Below are 16,419 nucleotides of genomic sequence, written 5' to 3'. Positions count from 1 at the left end.
TACAAAAGATGTTTGTTTTTAGTTCAGAAGAGGAAGAGCATAGGAGAAAATGTGATTTTAAACATCAGTTTGCACGGACAACTTTAAAACAGATGTGTCTTTCTGTTACAGGGATCAAATTGTGGAATTCCCTAACCAACGAATTAAAGAGCTGTGCTCAAATATTCCAGTTTAAAAAAAATGTAAAAGGAGAAAGTTTTTAGATGATATGAAATTGGCAATTAGAGGTTGGTATGTGTTTTTTTTCCTTCACTAACTTGTAAGTGAAGTCAAAGACTAAGAATTGCCAGAATTGTTTTGTGTTGCCACTAATTTGTTTCTGTTATCACTCTTGTTTCTGTCTTTTTGTTGTTGTTTTTTGAGTAAGGGGCAGGTAAAAATAAGATGTATTCTTCTCCCTGCTCCTTTCTGAACATGATAGGATTTATTTATTTTTACTTCTGGTTTTCCTGTGAACATCATGTGTATTGTATTGTTTGGAATGTTATTAATATTGAGGCTAAAGTTGCACTCATCAATGGGAAACCAAATAAACAACATATGGAGTTTGTGGTAAATTCAAATAGTGCAAAAACTTCCTCTTTAAACTTGACTCTTCGGTGTACCAGGAAAAACACCCCTTTACCTTTTAGTGGCCTATGCTTGTTTATATGACCAGACTAAAACACACATATTATTCCTTGTTTTAATATGCTTCTGGTCTCATTACTGTATGAGTTATTTTGTCCTGCCCTGCCCTCTGCTGGTGTGAACACGTTACAGCATCCTGAAACAGTACAGTCTATGCTATGCAGGGCCCACATCAAAAAGAAGAAAGGTGAGGCTGCAAACAAGACAAAAGGCAATATTGAAATGTACAAGGTCTACCTCGAGTGGGGGGAGGACAGAGTTTTCGCTGGGGCAGCAGTCTTAGCAGAGACTCCCAGACTTCCCTCGCCCCAAACACTTCCTCCAGCTCTTTTGGTGGGACCCCGAGGTGTTCCCAGGCCAGCCGAGAGACATAGTCTCTCCATCTTGTCCTGGGTCTACCCTGAGGCCTCCTCCCAGAGGGACATGCCCGGAACACCTCCCTGAGGGAGACATCCAGGGGGCATCCGGAACAGATGCCCGAACCACCTCAGCTGACTCCTCTCGATGTGAAGGAGTAGTGGCTCTCCGAGCAGCTAGGTGCGACTCATATCTCCTTTATAAGATATTCAACAGAAGCACAAGATTTGCAGGCAATTTTTTAAATTTTTTTTTTACATATTTTAAATAGTGATCTGTAAAAAACATACCAACATAGATTACTTATTGTTTTTATTTCTCAAATAACTAGCCCATTTTGCAAATCAGTTATTTCATCAGATTGGAGTTAGATTCAATGGATATAGCCATATGGCCACAAGCATTAAATACAGGAGCATTCAAAAGTTTTAGGGAGGTAAGGCACAGCAGTCAAGGGAAGGCTCTATGCGAGCCAGGGATGGTGGCTGAGCTCCTCCAGAGATGGACGTAGATCGGGGTTTTTGGTTAGACAGAGTTGCAGCATGTCCTGGCGACTTGGCAACAAATCCTTCCTGATTGTCATTTTGCCGTCAAGAAAACTTGTAGTCTCAAAGCGATTGTTCCAGTGCAGTATGTCATACAGTACCACCCCAATTTGCCACACTGTAGTGGGTATGGCCCTGTAGGTTTTGCTCTGGTAACACTCTGGCGGGATGTGTTCTGAGGTACCCCAAAAGATTTTGTAGGAGGATGACTTTTTGGAGAGGCAGCTGAGCCCAAAGTCGATAACCCTGACACGTGGAGAGTCAGTGCTGGTTTCAATCAGGATGTTTTCTGCCTTGATGTCTCGGTGGAAGACTTTCTTTGACTGAAGCTCCTTTGCTGCCTCTATTAGCTGTCTTAATATTAATCTGCTCTCCTCCTCCAGCAGGGATCTTTTTTTGACCTCCATGTAGTCATATAGGTCAACTACAGGCACAGGACGCTCCAGGACCAGGATGAGCTCCTGGTCCAGATCATAGTAGTCGAGCAGGGAAACAGCAGCAGATTTACCAGCTTTTTTTCCGTGGGACATCTTAAGCATTATAGCCACCTCCAGAGGAAGCATCTTCTTGTTCTTCATGACACTTTCATAGATGACATTTTCCCTGGGAATATGCTTAATTGCCACTGGGACATAATCCTCTCTTCTGAAGCCAGCATAAACAGACGCGTTACCTCCAGTTCCCAGTTTGTCCAGTTGCAGGTACTTTGCCTCAAACGCTTGTCTGCTGGTTTCCCCAGTGATTGCAGTGGTTTTCTTTTTCTTCTTGGAAGCCTCCAATGAGGATATGCCGGCTTTCACACATCTATAGTCCTGTTCATAGACTCTCAATCTCTTTCTGGGTCCATGGTTTTCTTCGAGTAGTTTCCTCTTCACCGTAGTGAAGTCCTTTAAGGGCACAGGATCAGAGATCTTCAGCCTCTTTCTGATGACTCCATCTTCTACCTTGGAAGCCTTTCTCTTTCTGGTTTGTTGGCCTACATAGCCAGAACCATTCCAGTGAGAGTGCACTGATGGAGCAGATGGAGGATGAACATTTGTAAACATCTGGGAAACCAATTCAGAGTTAAAAGAACTCATGTTGAAGTTGTAAGGAGTTTGAACACAGTGACCTGACATGAACGACGACAGTCACACTTGTGAATGTTGTTTGTCTGAGAATTTTAACTTTAAGTTCAAAGAATGGAATCTTCAAATATACTTGGATTAAAAGGTCATAAAAAACTTTCAAAATTCTAGAATGATGCTGACTGTTTGTGTGTATTTTTAAGGTTAATAAAGTTGTACAAACTTAATGACAATAAATTATTTTGTATTTCTTATTTCTTAAATTATCTTCTTTTATTCATCTTGTTTATTTCAATCCTAATGAAATAAAATTAAATGTTGGATACCAGGGTGGAGGCAATGTTGGCACCGGATAAATGTTCTTAAATTGCCCCCAGCTGGACCCCCTGCAGATTGCATATTGGGCAAACAGGTCGGTGGAGGATGCAATCCAACATGGGATTAAACTACACCCTGCATTACTTCGACTCCTCAGGCGCCTACGCTAGGATCCTTTTTGTGGACTTCAGCTCTGCCTTTAATGACATCATCCCGGAAATCCTTCACCAGAAACTCACCCAGCTGACAGTGCCGGCCTCCACCAGTCAGGAAGTTTGTGATCCACTGACAGGAGGCAGCAAGTGAGGCTGGGGGGAGCATCACATACAGCAACCACGACAATCAGCACTGATACCCCCCAGGGGTGAGCACTCTCCCCACTGCTGACGAGTCAGCCTGCAGACAGGAGATTGAACAGCTGGCTCTCTGGTGAAGTCATAACCATCTAAAGCTGAACCCGCTCAAGACTGTGAAGATGACAGTGGACTTCAGAAGAAGCCCCCCCCCCCCATTCTGAACAGCACAATGTCTACTGTGGACTCATTCAGGTTCCTGGGATCCACAATCTCACAGGACCTGAAGTGGACCTTCCATATAGACACAATCAGAAACAAGGCACAGCAGAGGATGTATTTCCTGTGTCAGTTCAGGAAGTTCAACCTGCTCCGGGAGCTGCTGATCATGGTTTACACCTCCATCATTCAGTATGTTCTGTGCACCTCCATCACTGTCTGATTTGGATCTGCAACCAAATTGGACAGACACACTGCAACGAACAATCAGGACTGCAGAAATGATCGTCGTGTCGACCTTCCCTTCATCTAGGACTTATACCATCCAGGGTCAGGAAGAAGCTTCACTGCAGACCCCTCTTATTTAGTCTTGTACATATTAGCCTTTAATTACTTGCTTCTATTTTTAGTTGGTTGTTATTATTTAATGTTTACATTGTACAGAGAGAGCACAGTCTACCGAAGTTCAATTCCTTGTTTGTTAAGCATATCTGTCCAATAAAGCTGATTATGATTCTCACTTTAACTTCTCATTGAAGTTTTGATGACTTTACATTTTCCACAGTTTTAGATGAGTTAAATGATCCTCCTCTTGAAGCTGAAGAACTTGTCTTATCTCTTGAAGCCCCTGCTTTTAGGGCAGGGTAAGCCTGCGAGTCCTGCTAATGAGCCTGGAAAAGGAGCTGAGGAGGTAATTGTGTGTGAAAAGGGCAATGTGCTGGAGAACATTAGAGCTCATGAAATGAGGAGGAGCCCATTACAGCCAAACTAAGACATTTCAACTGGAAAATAGTTTGCAGTAAGCAGGTGGATTTTCAACTGGGATTGTACATCCGGGGTTAATGACCAGCAGAGGTCTATTATCAAGAAAGCTTGCAACATACGATGGAGATATGGACGGCTGATTTTGAGTGTTTTTTGTTCTCTTATGATTTCATAAGAAAGGCTGAGATCAAACTCTTGGTGGAGATCAGCTTCTTAAACCATAATTAAAGAAATATAAACTAATTTTTATTTAAACTATAATTTTCAATATTTCTCACATTATCAAACCTTCCTATAAGCTCTTAGTGAACTAGTTCTGACATTTAAAGGAAAATGTATTTTCTATGAATGTCTCCTTATATTTTAAAGTATGAGATGTGAGAACACAGGTAACAAGAAGTGCATGTTTTCATTTAAAGCAGGTGTTTTTTTTGGAAAAAGAAATATAAAATGGAGCATTAACCATCACCTGTGGGCACAGAAGTTACTACTGTGAAACAACTGCTGTAAGTCAGCAATAAAGCCTTATTGCAATGTGATTTAGGGTTGAAAATTAGCTAATCAATTATTTTAAATCACATTTATATCATGACCCTCTGCCCCTTTCAGCACATCGTAGTTACTGTAATTCCGCGTAACTGCAGCCAGAGTGATGGAAATAAACAATGCTATTGAAGGGCTAATCTATCTTCAAAAAACAGACCAAAAACACAGACAGTTCTGTTGTTAAGTCAAAAGTAATATGCATCTTGTAACATGAAAGATTCGAAGCAAGTGCAATTTTTCTGTTTAAGTTAATGTTGTAACTTTCAATCTACTGGAAGTTTCTTTTCTTCTTCCAAAATAGAAGAAGGTTTTAAATCAAACAGGATGAAAAACCAATCTAAGCTTAAGACAGTGCATAATACAAAATAAAAGTGTACAAAAAGGTTTTTAAATGTAAAATAATACATGTCAAAGAAGCTCTAAAAATACGATGGTGATTTACTAGGGAAATTTAGAAATAAATTGTGAGTATTTGACAGTTTAAGATTCAAGTCTAATCTCTATCTGCCTTTTAAGTTTAGACATTGAAAAACACTTAAATAGATAGTTTAAGTTTTTCAGTTTTATATCTTCACATCAGCTTTTTCATTAACCTTTAATCTCAACCCAAATGTTTTCTCAAACCAAATAGTGTTACCATAACCAGCAGCTGTTTTAATTTATTGGGGAACAGTCTTCAAAGGAATGAGAGGACATTTTCACAAGTCTCAAACAGGCAGACTTGCTTAGGGCCCACCCTGGCCTCAGGTGGTGGAAATCTCAGCCACCTTGGCTTGGGTTTCTCACACATCTGGCCTCACAACCCAACCTCCCACCCAAACAGACTCTTGCATCGCCAGATGAGTCCAATCTCTGGCTGCCAGCTGCTCCCCCAGGGCAGGCTGCAGAAAACATGGACCTGGGGTCACCATGACACCGCCTCTCTCCATGCTAAAAAAGGAAACTGTCAGGTGCTGCAAGTTGACATGCTACAAGGAGGCACAGTTAACATGGAGGAGGCTTAATATTTTAAGAAACACTTCAATCACATAACTTGTTCAACAGAATGTGAACAATGGGCAGGGTCCTTCAGGGGATAACGAGATTGTTAAATGTCCTAAAGAGAATTTGATGAAAATCTTTTTTTTCCAGGTTTTTACCTCTAAACTGTTTAAGAAAGCTTTAACAGATCTGTGCTTTACCAAATCAAATCATGATGAGAGGGTAATGATATTTTATAGTCGTAGGGCCTGCTTCAGTAGCATAAGTACTTCTTCAGAAACCTAAACTGTTGCTAGTCAATAATATAAGCTTCAGCGCCTTGAGTCATTAACACTCTTCTTACAGAAAATGCTAAAGATAAAAGCTAAAAGTAGTGACTTATAAAGATGCAATCTAATATAACCAAAAAAACATGCATGTTCAGGAAACATAAAGGTGCAAACACACCATTTACAGCTTTAAAATCTCTCATCTCTCATAAACACTTTCAGAAAAAATATAGTCTCTACATTAATGTATTACTAATATTATTATAAGTAACTATTATAGCTTTCACTTGCAGACAATCATATAACTAGAGTTTATATTAACACTCCTTGCATGAGATTTAGAAAAAAGAAGTGAACAATGCTGATTAGCAGATGAATCTTTGATGATTCTTTGAGTAACGACGCCAGTGACCCGACTGCCAAAACAAGATGTAATAATGGCTTCATATAATGACGTGTCAGAATAAGAAGGGGAGAATGAACCAGAAATAGCTCTATCTATTTTTATCCTGTCCTCAGCTCCTTTGTCTAATTTTAGTAAAGAATTACTCTTGCTGGCTGCCCAGACACAGGTCTCATCTCTCTGCACAAGGGTATTACAAATCTTACAGGAACAACTGAGTGATGAAAATATCAGCCCCTTAAAAATATAAACAGCAGTATTCTCACAAAAAGTTTTGCTCATTTCGTGGTCAGTTTGAGTCGCTATAGATCAGAGAGCAGAGTGACACATTATGGGACCTTTCAAATGATGATGTCATCCTAAAATACACCGCTGATAATGGTGTCATTCACTTAATGAGACGTTTCACCTTCTCTATAGCAGCGGTAGATGATGAGACATTAGCCCCACGCTCAGGACACAGGAGAACACTTTGCCGTTCAACTTCTGGATTCTCTAGCAAAGCATTGGCTCTTAACTGTCCATTTGTATGCAGAGTGATTCTTTCTCCTCTCTTCTCCTTCCCCAAAGGACTGCTTCTAGGTCATAAACCGAGTAAAGGTTTTGGCTTTAATTAGAAGAAAAATTGAGTGTGTTACAGTTTAAACAAAGCCTATAGAAACACATCCATCCAGCATTTCTGTTTCAAGCCGTACTAAGACTGACCTACAGTTTTTTTTTTTCAAACCCTGCTACACTTTATTGCAGCAGGGTTTGGCATATGCAAAAAAAAAATTCCCCCATTTCAGATCATTGTTACATTTCGGGCTCTAACAAGGCTTATATGTAAAACTCCCTATATAATGTCTTTCAGATAGAATAGCAATGATTTAAAAACCGCAACCTAACCGCAATGAAAAGAGCTGTTTATATTTACTCACATCTCTTCAGCTCTTTAGTGGTTTTAAGCGGCCTTTAGCTCTTTTGCTCAGACATTAGTGTCTAGCAAAGCAGATATGAGAAACTCAGTACCAGACAGAAAGTATTTGAACTCATAGCATGTATAATACAGTAGTTTGTAGCATTCAGAGAAAGTCAAACCTCTTGAAGTTTAAAACTTAAAGTTCTGAAATATATACAGTATATGATATAAGGACATACACTTGCAGTTTAATGCATAACATTGACATTTTTCTGTACCTTTATAACAATCAAATAATTTTTTTCTCTCGTGCAATGTCAAAGGCTGCAGACGCACAACTTTTCTACAATGATGTGCAAATACTTTACAGGAATTAACTTTCAAAATGTTTCAAAAACCTTTGTTAAATATTTACATTTATAAAAGTAGCAGAATGATGCAAACTAAGTGGCACTGTTTATCTGATTTGTGATCAAAGAAGTCTCTGATAGTCTTTAGTTGCACTGACATATTAAAAGTGAAAGCTGTATATTTTTAGAGAAAGATCAACGGTCAAGACCAAATGTGAAAATTTGTCTGGACAGCACTGCTGGGGTGCCCTTGAGCAAGGCACCAAATTCCAATCCAAATTCTGTTAAACTCTTAACAGCTTTTTTGACTACATGAGTTCTGGGGAAATTTTAAAGTTTTATATCAGTTCTCAGATCAGTTAAAGGGATGCTTCACCTATTTGCATGAAGCTTTGTATCATTAGAAACATGGTAGTAGTGTTGAATGGTCGTGAATCCAGCCCTCATTTTGCCCTGAGACGAGAAAAATATGTTTTTCTTTGCCTGGAAGTTTTCTTCATGTGATGCAATATGACGCTTTTTGCATCACATGAAGAAAACTTTCAAGCAAAGAAAAACACATTTTTCTCGTCTCAGGGCAAAATGAGGGTTGGATTCACGACCATTCAACACTACTACCATGTTTCTAATGATGCACAGCTTCATGCAAATAGGTGAAGTATCCCTTTAAATATTAAATGTTTTTTTTTTCTTTCCAGGACACAGAATTAAGTTCCAAACACTTTGACAATATCACACAAGAGGAGCAAGCTCTCGTACTGAATTTCAACTGTGACACAACCATACAGTATAGGTACAGTACAAGGAATGTTGAAGATAATCACAACATGCAGTAGTCGTATCATATCCAGGACCAACAGTCTGACACTGAAAACTAATTGATTGTTTAAAAACATTTTAAAATTTCTATTTATTTAACCAGGAGAATCTCATTGAGATTACGAATCTCATTTTCAAGCGTGTCCTGGTCATGAAGGGCAGCAGTACAACAGGTTATTTGATGGATTATCATATTTTGTATAAGATTATCGTAAATCTTCACTTGAGAAAGGCTGGAGCATCAGAGCACCTTTTTTATGCACTACCTATAGGCAAACATGTTCAGTACAATAATGTGTTTGGTGTGTATTTGCTTTTTTTTTACACCTTCACCCTGAAGAAGTATGTTCTCGAAATTGTAGCAAGCAGCAGCATGGAAAAGGAGCCTCAGAGGTCATGCAGACAGCGAAAAGATGACACAGCAGCCTGGATCACAGGATTCATACTATGTACCTGTGTAGATGTGGAGAAGCGTCACCTCAGCCAGAAATCCATTGCAATCAGCCTCCAGCTGAGTCTCCCAGGAATCAGTTGTTCCTCCACCCAGCAGCCCCAAATACTGCAAACCCCACTCCTTGGTAAAGGCCCTCAGACTTTGATTGTTATTTACGTATATATGCCTGTAAAGAAAGATAGAAATGAGAGTGAATTATCTACACAGTGTTATTTGTACTTATTGATACAAACCAACATACAAACCAGCATGTGAAGAATCGGATACAAAAGTCTTTCTGGCACACACAGCTGCACATGTGCTGATGAAGACAGAGTGTGTATATTTGACAGCGCTCTCAGTCATTGTGTTAATGCATGGAGAGATGGAACAGCAGGTGATTTGAAGCCGAACACGAGCTGTCATCAGACAGATTTACACTTTGGACAGTAGCAGAAAGCACATGATTTGTCTCCAAACAAATGTTCCCTGTCAAGGAGGTGGGCAATAAATCAAGTCAGATTATCTGTTTGAGAAAATGAGATGTTTTATTTCAGATGTCACCCTGAAACATATATTACTCCGTTGGAGCAAGCCAACAGAGCTTTTTAATTTATAACATGATTTGTTTAAAAACAAAATGGTTATAAGTAGATCAAGCTAGGAGTTCAGCAAAGTCTAAACTGAGAAGTTTATCAGTCGAGAGTTTAGAACTTTTGTAAAAATCTTCTGGCAATTTTCAAGAAAGCAAGCTACCAAATACACAGCCTGAGTCATAACATACATGCAAAAGCATTATTGTATACTGTTTATGTAAGGAGATTATACTATTGAATAAAGAGAACACAACTAAACTTATAAACAAAGAAACAAAAAAAAACAACCCTGCAGTTTGTGTTTTAAGTGAAAAGTGTGAGAACAAGTTGTACATTTCATTTGTTTTCTTACATTGAAAGGTTGTCCTTTGATCAGATCACAAACAATTTGTCCTACTAAAAAATGTTTAATTGAAAATTTGGTGCAAAATGTCAGCTCCTCGTGAGAAAACTCTGATAATAAGTGTCAGTGCTGACATAATGTCCTTTTCACTTCACTCTGGTAATCTGTCATTATGTACTTTATAAAACCTGGAAACAAAACGGAAAAAGTGTGTCACTTAATAGCCACTACCAGCAGTTTATCCTATTTAAGGTTGGGTTACAGCACTGTTGAGGTGAAGGTCTGGAAAAAAACAAGACAGAAGTGAAACATTCTGAATCTATAATCTATAATCCTTACAGTAACGTTTTGAGCTGATTCAATTCATAGCGTCATCACATGATGAAAAGCTGATCCACATTGCCACGTTGGTCTGAAAGTGTCAGGTTGCTACACAGACGTGATGGAATAAAAAGAGTTTGGTAATAGACACAAGTTTGTAGTGACTATCAGTCAGATTGGAAAGCAGATTAAAAGGACATGATTTTGGTTTAAGCAGGGAGGCTGCCCTATTTTAAACATCTGGATTAGTAATTTTGCTTTTAAAGGATTAGCAGGACAGGCGATATCGTAGTAACAGAAACATGTTAACCTTGTTCTATTTTTGTTTTATTCAACACAGGTTGAGGATCATTTAATCAAAGCCTCTAGACAAAGGCGACATTAAAATCAAAGATGTAACGTTGCTTTTATTAACTAATCACTGATAGCCACAGACTAAACATATTCAGCTAGACATAACATTATATTATAAATTAAAATGATCTTTCTCGTGCCTTTTTTGAAGGCACACACACTTACACACATTCACCCCTACTTGACACTTCATCTAACTGGCATTCAGTTGACCTACGTGGAGTCATCTCGGCTCATAGATCAGCATTGTTGGCTCAGCGAGGGGAACTGCCTGCTGTGTCAGGGTGATCCCTGCGTACAATTACACAACAGACAACTGAGTGCATTAAGTAGCAATATAAATGGAAATTAGTCCCTTCAATGGAGAGAAGGAGTGCAGGCAGAAAATTTACGTTTCAAGATAAGTAACAATGATAAAGATACTTTAGAAAGGACTGTTTGCATTAACAGTTTGTTGTGATACTGAATTACTTTTTCTTTTTATAATAGAAAACTCAGGGATTTTTTTTTAATAGTTTGTCAAAAAAAAATTTCAACACAAATTTGTACATAATTTCAATAAAATACATTTTCTTCTGAATCAGCAAGAAGTGCGAAATAAAATGTATTTTCTGATGGGGTCAGAGAGAAAATAATTTACCTGGTACATTACTAATTGGTCACCAACAAAGACACACAATTTAGAGTCGTTTCTACCAGGAATTTAGGGTTTTTTTATACAGTATTTTGGAAAAATAAATAATGTAACAATGGCTGTTAGGACATGAGGAAGTTTGTGACAATTTTGGAGGCTCCTATGGACAAAGCAGGGCTTTATATCGCTTTACTTATTTCACACTGTACAAGAAAAGTTGTAAGTGAAAACTTTATTTTAATAGAATCTAGTTGTGAGGGCCATTTGCCTAAGCTGGTTGGCACTTAAGTGAAAATAATTTGTTATACTGCACATCAAGTCCTGGGTCTCAGGCCCAGTGTGAGCTGGGATACAGTAAGCCCTTGTGATGCTGCACACTATAAAAGGGAATAGAAGTTGGCTTAATGGATGTTTGCTGTTGTCTAGATGTAGCATTACTAAGAGGTCAACCAGAGGGACAGGGACCAGCCGGTGAGAGGGTTACAGTCTATTTCCTCAGAGCACTCTAACTTCACAAAACAGTCTCCCATCTCAGCCTAGCTGAACTTTCAATATTTAATTTAAGGTTTTCATTCAGTCACATCCTCCTCCTCAACCAAACAAGAAATGTCTTTTTATGCACATGTACTCATAAAAGTACACAGTTTGAACATATGCTTGCAGTTAAAAAGAAATGAATCATGCAAATGCTGTTGGAAGAATGATGCAAACCTTTGATCTCAGTCAGACCAGACAACAAAGAAAAGAGAAATATGATACATATAAATAAAACAAAAGTGCTGATTGAATGAGGGAGGGTAAGACATGAATAAAGAAAATGCCTGTGAATTCTTTATATGGTCCCCAACTGTTCTATCACAAAAAGTAAGCAAATAAGGAGTTTTGAATGCTGCAGTGCTGTCTGCTTCATTTACACTTAGTACTGCTGTCTTTATTTCAATCCCTAACAGTTCCTGATGAAAATAAGAACAACTTCTGCTCTGCATGTTTTTTTCCTTAAATTGATCATTTATGAGGCGGTTTTTAGTTTGCAGCCACAATAAAGTGTGTTGCTCTTCCTCATCCACAAGAGAAATCCAACTCATTCATTTCATGAAAATTTTTTCAAGGTTTCCTTCTCATCAATTCCCCATGGAGACTAATTACTCGGGATGATTAGTGGAAAAAAAGCAGCGACTGTCAGCTCCCTGACTGAGGACGAGCACAGAGTTGGCAGAGGGAGTGACAGTGATGTGATGGAGAAGTCTTAAGTGGGTAGATGAGGAGGATTTAAGAGTTGATGCACTGTGATGCGGAAATTTTATTTCTATTTCATAACTGCAGAACCAAGACTTTTAACGTTGCATTTTTGTCATTTTGGCCGAATATTAAAAAAAAACCATACATAGCACTACCAGTTTTTTATTAACCCCTTTTAATAATTTGCATTCATTATCAAGTGTGAGTTTTAATTTTATTGAAAGGGGCTGTTTTATTAAAGACATGCTTAAGTTTTCACACATTTCACCTTCTCATTACTCAGCACTTCTTCATCACGTGCACATATTTATGTTCGAAATAATTAAAGTGTGGACATTTGGTCATGACATCTCACAGAGTAGACAGTGTTTGTCATGATAAAATGTGGCCAACAATCAAAAGTATTTTTCATCTATCAAAATTTTATTTAATATAGAGTGCGGGTCTCCCATTTTATCTTGTATGTCCATGTCCTTTAAGATTTTAACTATAGCTTATCTTTTCAGTCGGGAAGCAGTAGAGGATTTTAAATGTGATTGATCTGCACTTAGGAGGACGAAGGCGCCGAAGCTGCCTGCAGTGCTCCAGCTGCAGAAGAAGAGGGTGTTGACTGACTTGACCTCTTTGAAAATATATGAAGTGGGTCCCGCAAACATAAATTGCAGATACACTCACCCGTAATGATTAAAAGTGGATGTTTTTGTACTTAACACATAACAGCGTGAAACCAGCAGAAATGTGGTGTTATTCTCTGATTTTTCTTTAGTTTGTGACCCTTCTGTTGCAGCAAACTACCACTGTGCTTTCTAAATTTCAATATATTCACAAGCTCCTCTAATTTTTCAAAAAAAAGTTTATTTTCTTCATCTTAGCTTTCAGTTTTTGCCGTGATCCAGCGTTGGAAACCTTTGACCTGCCTGCTTGTTTGTATGCACTTGCAAAATGAGGTGCTTTGCATTTTGTGTGCACGCCATTTCCAGGTTTTTGCCGCACGTACACTTTAAGTATCTATTCTACACGCTGTTTTATAAATGAGACCCCTAAACAGGGAAAACTCCCTCTATCACCGCCACCAGCCTGAGGTTGAGGATCCAGCCCCTGTGCAGGATTGAATGGGCTGTTTTTCCTGGTTTGACACAATATGGTGTCAATATGACCTTTACCTTCATCTTCAATATTCCTACGTCAATTAAGATTTTGGAGTGGTTCTTAGCGACTGTTCTGGGATCAGTAACACATAGGTAGGCTGCTCTGGGATCAGTACCTTTGTGTTAATGATCTGTTACAGCCTACCTATGTGTGACTGATCCCAGAACAGCCTACTTTTTTCCTGCACTTTTTCGATGGTCCCTAACTCCGCCTATAGTCAACAGCGTGTTGTACACACATTCAGTTCTTTGCACTCGAAGCTGCATCGTCATCTTTTGTCATGTGAACTTTATCAAAACTGTGAAACGTCTGTGTCAATCAGCTCTCCAACATATCCTTAAACTGTCAATTTGAGGCTTTAACGCAGAGTTATTGGAGGTAATCGACACGAAAACAGGCGAATGTCACATATCTAACTAACTTCACCCCGGTCCTGCGGGTAATGAAACTGGACTGATACACTCTGTCATGTTACAGATTATCACTCTCCTGTGTTTCACTTCAGTTGGGTAAATACAGCACCGGAGCCTAAAGACAAACCCATACATGACTGGTGGTGCAAGCTGATCTTCGCTACCACAATAAAAGAACTCCTACACTGACCGGACTTCAAGTAGCAGATAAAACTCCCGACTGTACATTAAATTTCCACAGAAATGCAAAACTACACTTGTGTTACAGGATTCAGATAAATGCCTGACAATAAAAACTGCAATTTTCACATAAAGGTCACCCCCCTTTCTGCTTAACTTTTTTTTTTTTTTGGTCTGAATAACAATATAACACATTTGCCCAGTGATCTTTAAAACATTAGCCCGCGATTTCCTACTTTATAATTAATATTTTCACACAATGTTTTACCCGTGTAACAGTACCTGACTAGTCTGCTTGGCTAGCTAGCATCATTGTATCCAAATCATGTCGGCTACGGTTGCGCTAGCTGTGTTACGTGGCTATCCTGAATACTAGCTCAGCACGTTCAACCTCAAAATATCAATACATTAAAACAACATGTTATTTTGTGTTTAATACTTAAAGTTAATCCAATGGCACTGATACCAAGCAAAATGAACGGCACCGAAGCCCGCGTGGCTGCAGATTTTGGGGCAATTTCCCACACATTGACATTGCTGGCATCAGTCACAAAATGTAAAACTCTAAGTACAATTAAATCTATAATTTTAAGTTCTAGTTAATTAATCTGCAACATAGTTGAAATGATTCAAACAATATCAGTTTAATAAACTCAAAAGTAAGAAAACGTTACAGAAACTAGTTAGTAGAATAGTTTAACATATTTTAAGTTTTCACTACTTAATCCTTTTAATTATATTAAGCATTCAGGTTTACAGTGCACCATAAGGATTTCTAACTAAATTTCTGCTATACTTATTCAGTACCTTTCCCAGAATTGTTTTCAGCAGTAATTTTACTTAATGAACGCAAATGGCTTAGTTTAGCAGATGGCTGTTCCGTCATGAGCCCGGGTCTGCTGAAGATTTCTGCCTGTTAAAAGGAAGTTTTTTCTTGCCACGCTATGACGGATTAAGCTGGGCTCTTGTAATATAGCCATAACTAAGGTACTTTACCTGCTTTTTGTCAACATAATGATGAGCATGGTCTTGTTACCTGCTCTTTAGTTAATGTTGACAGACAAACAGTAAGGTCCTTTACCTGCTTTTGTAAAGTGTCTCGAGATAACGCCTGTTATGAATTGACGCTATATAAATAAAGATTGATTGATTGATTGAAGTGCCTCCAAATATGTTTTTGCCACAAAGACATATATAGAGAGAAAATAGAAAATGTAATAGCCTTGCTTATCAAACATTTGAATGCAGAGCAAGTAAAATTGTTGATTTGTAGACTTACTTTAATTAATGAAACTGCAAACAAAACCAAAAGACAAACAATATAAAGTGAAACCTCCATAAAAACAACCATAAACCTCACTTCATTGCATGAAGCAAAGGGCAATCTCATACACTAGAGTTGCATAATGTCAGGTTCAGAAGTCACAATAGGTCAGCTGGAATTGGTCGTGGACAGAGTTGGGGTTTTTTGACAAGCAGAGACATGTCTAATCAGCATGTAATCCATGTGCGTTTACTGAGGGAAGCAATCAAATTTTCTGACTGCAGTAGTGGAAAGGGATGCTGTTCTCTACCTAGGCGGCATATAAATTAGCACCTGCAATGCTGAGTCTCTGGTGAGCTGACAAAACAATGTACAATGAGTCATTCAAATCATGTTTGGCTGTTTTTACCAAGGAGCAGCTCAATGCAATTTGTTCCCTGTGTTATACTGAAATGTATTGAGGAATGAATTGTTCAAATTTAGGTTCAGTCAGCAAGTCAGTGGTTTATTAATCAGTGATTGCTAAACCCCAACATAAGGCAGCTATATGGGTCTAACAACAAACCACAAATTCACCCAAAAAGACATTGTACATCTTAGCAAAGTCAAAACTAAGGGACAAACAAAACCACTCAACAAAAATCAACTCATATACTTATATTATATGTATACTTATATACTATATATTGTAATTTAACTAAACACAACAGCACACTTAGCACTCCCAAGTCCAAAAGCCTCTCCTCCTGAAGCCAACATGGGGGCTTTAAACTCAGAGGCCTGGTGCAGAATGGGTGAAGGGACAAACATTGAACAACATCGTAACACAATTAATACATGACAAAGAAAATGTCCAGAGATTAAGGAAAAGTATATACATATCTAACAAGAAGAGCTTTCACAGAGGGAGAGAGGAAACCAAATCTGTCCATTCCCACCATTCTAGCATCTCATGTTTTCTAAAAGCATTGATAAAAATATCTTTACCTTATGCCTTCTGCTTTTCCTTCTGCTCACCTGTCAAGATGGT

The 16,419-nt window shown here is 38.4% G+C and overlaps 1 protein-coding gene across 1 annotated transcript; it reads right to left on the bottom strand.

The window, feature by feature from the left end:
* Positions 1 to 1,295: 1,295 nt before the first annotated feature.
* LOC306828317 (serine/threonine-protein kinase pim-2-like) lies at positions 1,296 to 2,815 on the bottom strand. Its single transcript, XM_079350701.1, has one exon. The coding sequence runs from the start codon at positions 2,648 to 2,650 to the stop codon at positions 1,451 to 1,453; it is 1,200 nt and encodes a 399-aa protein (XP_079206827.1). The 5' UTR covers positions 2,651 to 2,815; the 3' UTR covers positions 1,296 to 1,450.
* Between the last annotated feature and the right edge of the window lie 13,604 nt (positions 2,816 to 16,419).

The sequence above is a fragment of the Symphodus melops genome (genome assembly GCF_947650265.1).
Source record: "Symphodus melops genome assembly, chromosome: 8".
In the NCBI taxonomy this organism is placed as follows: domain Eukaryota; kingdom Metazoa; phylum Chordata; class Actinopteri; order Labriformes; family Labridae; genus Symphodus; species Symphodus melops.
Note: the sequence above shows the minus strand (reverse complement) of the source record. Positions and strands in the feature narration are given on the sequence as shown.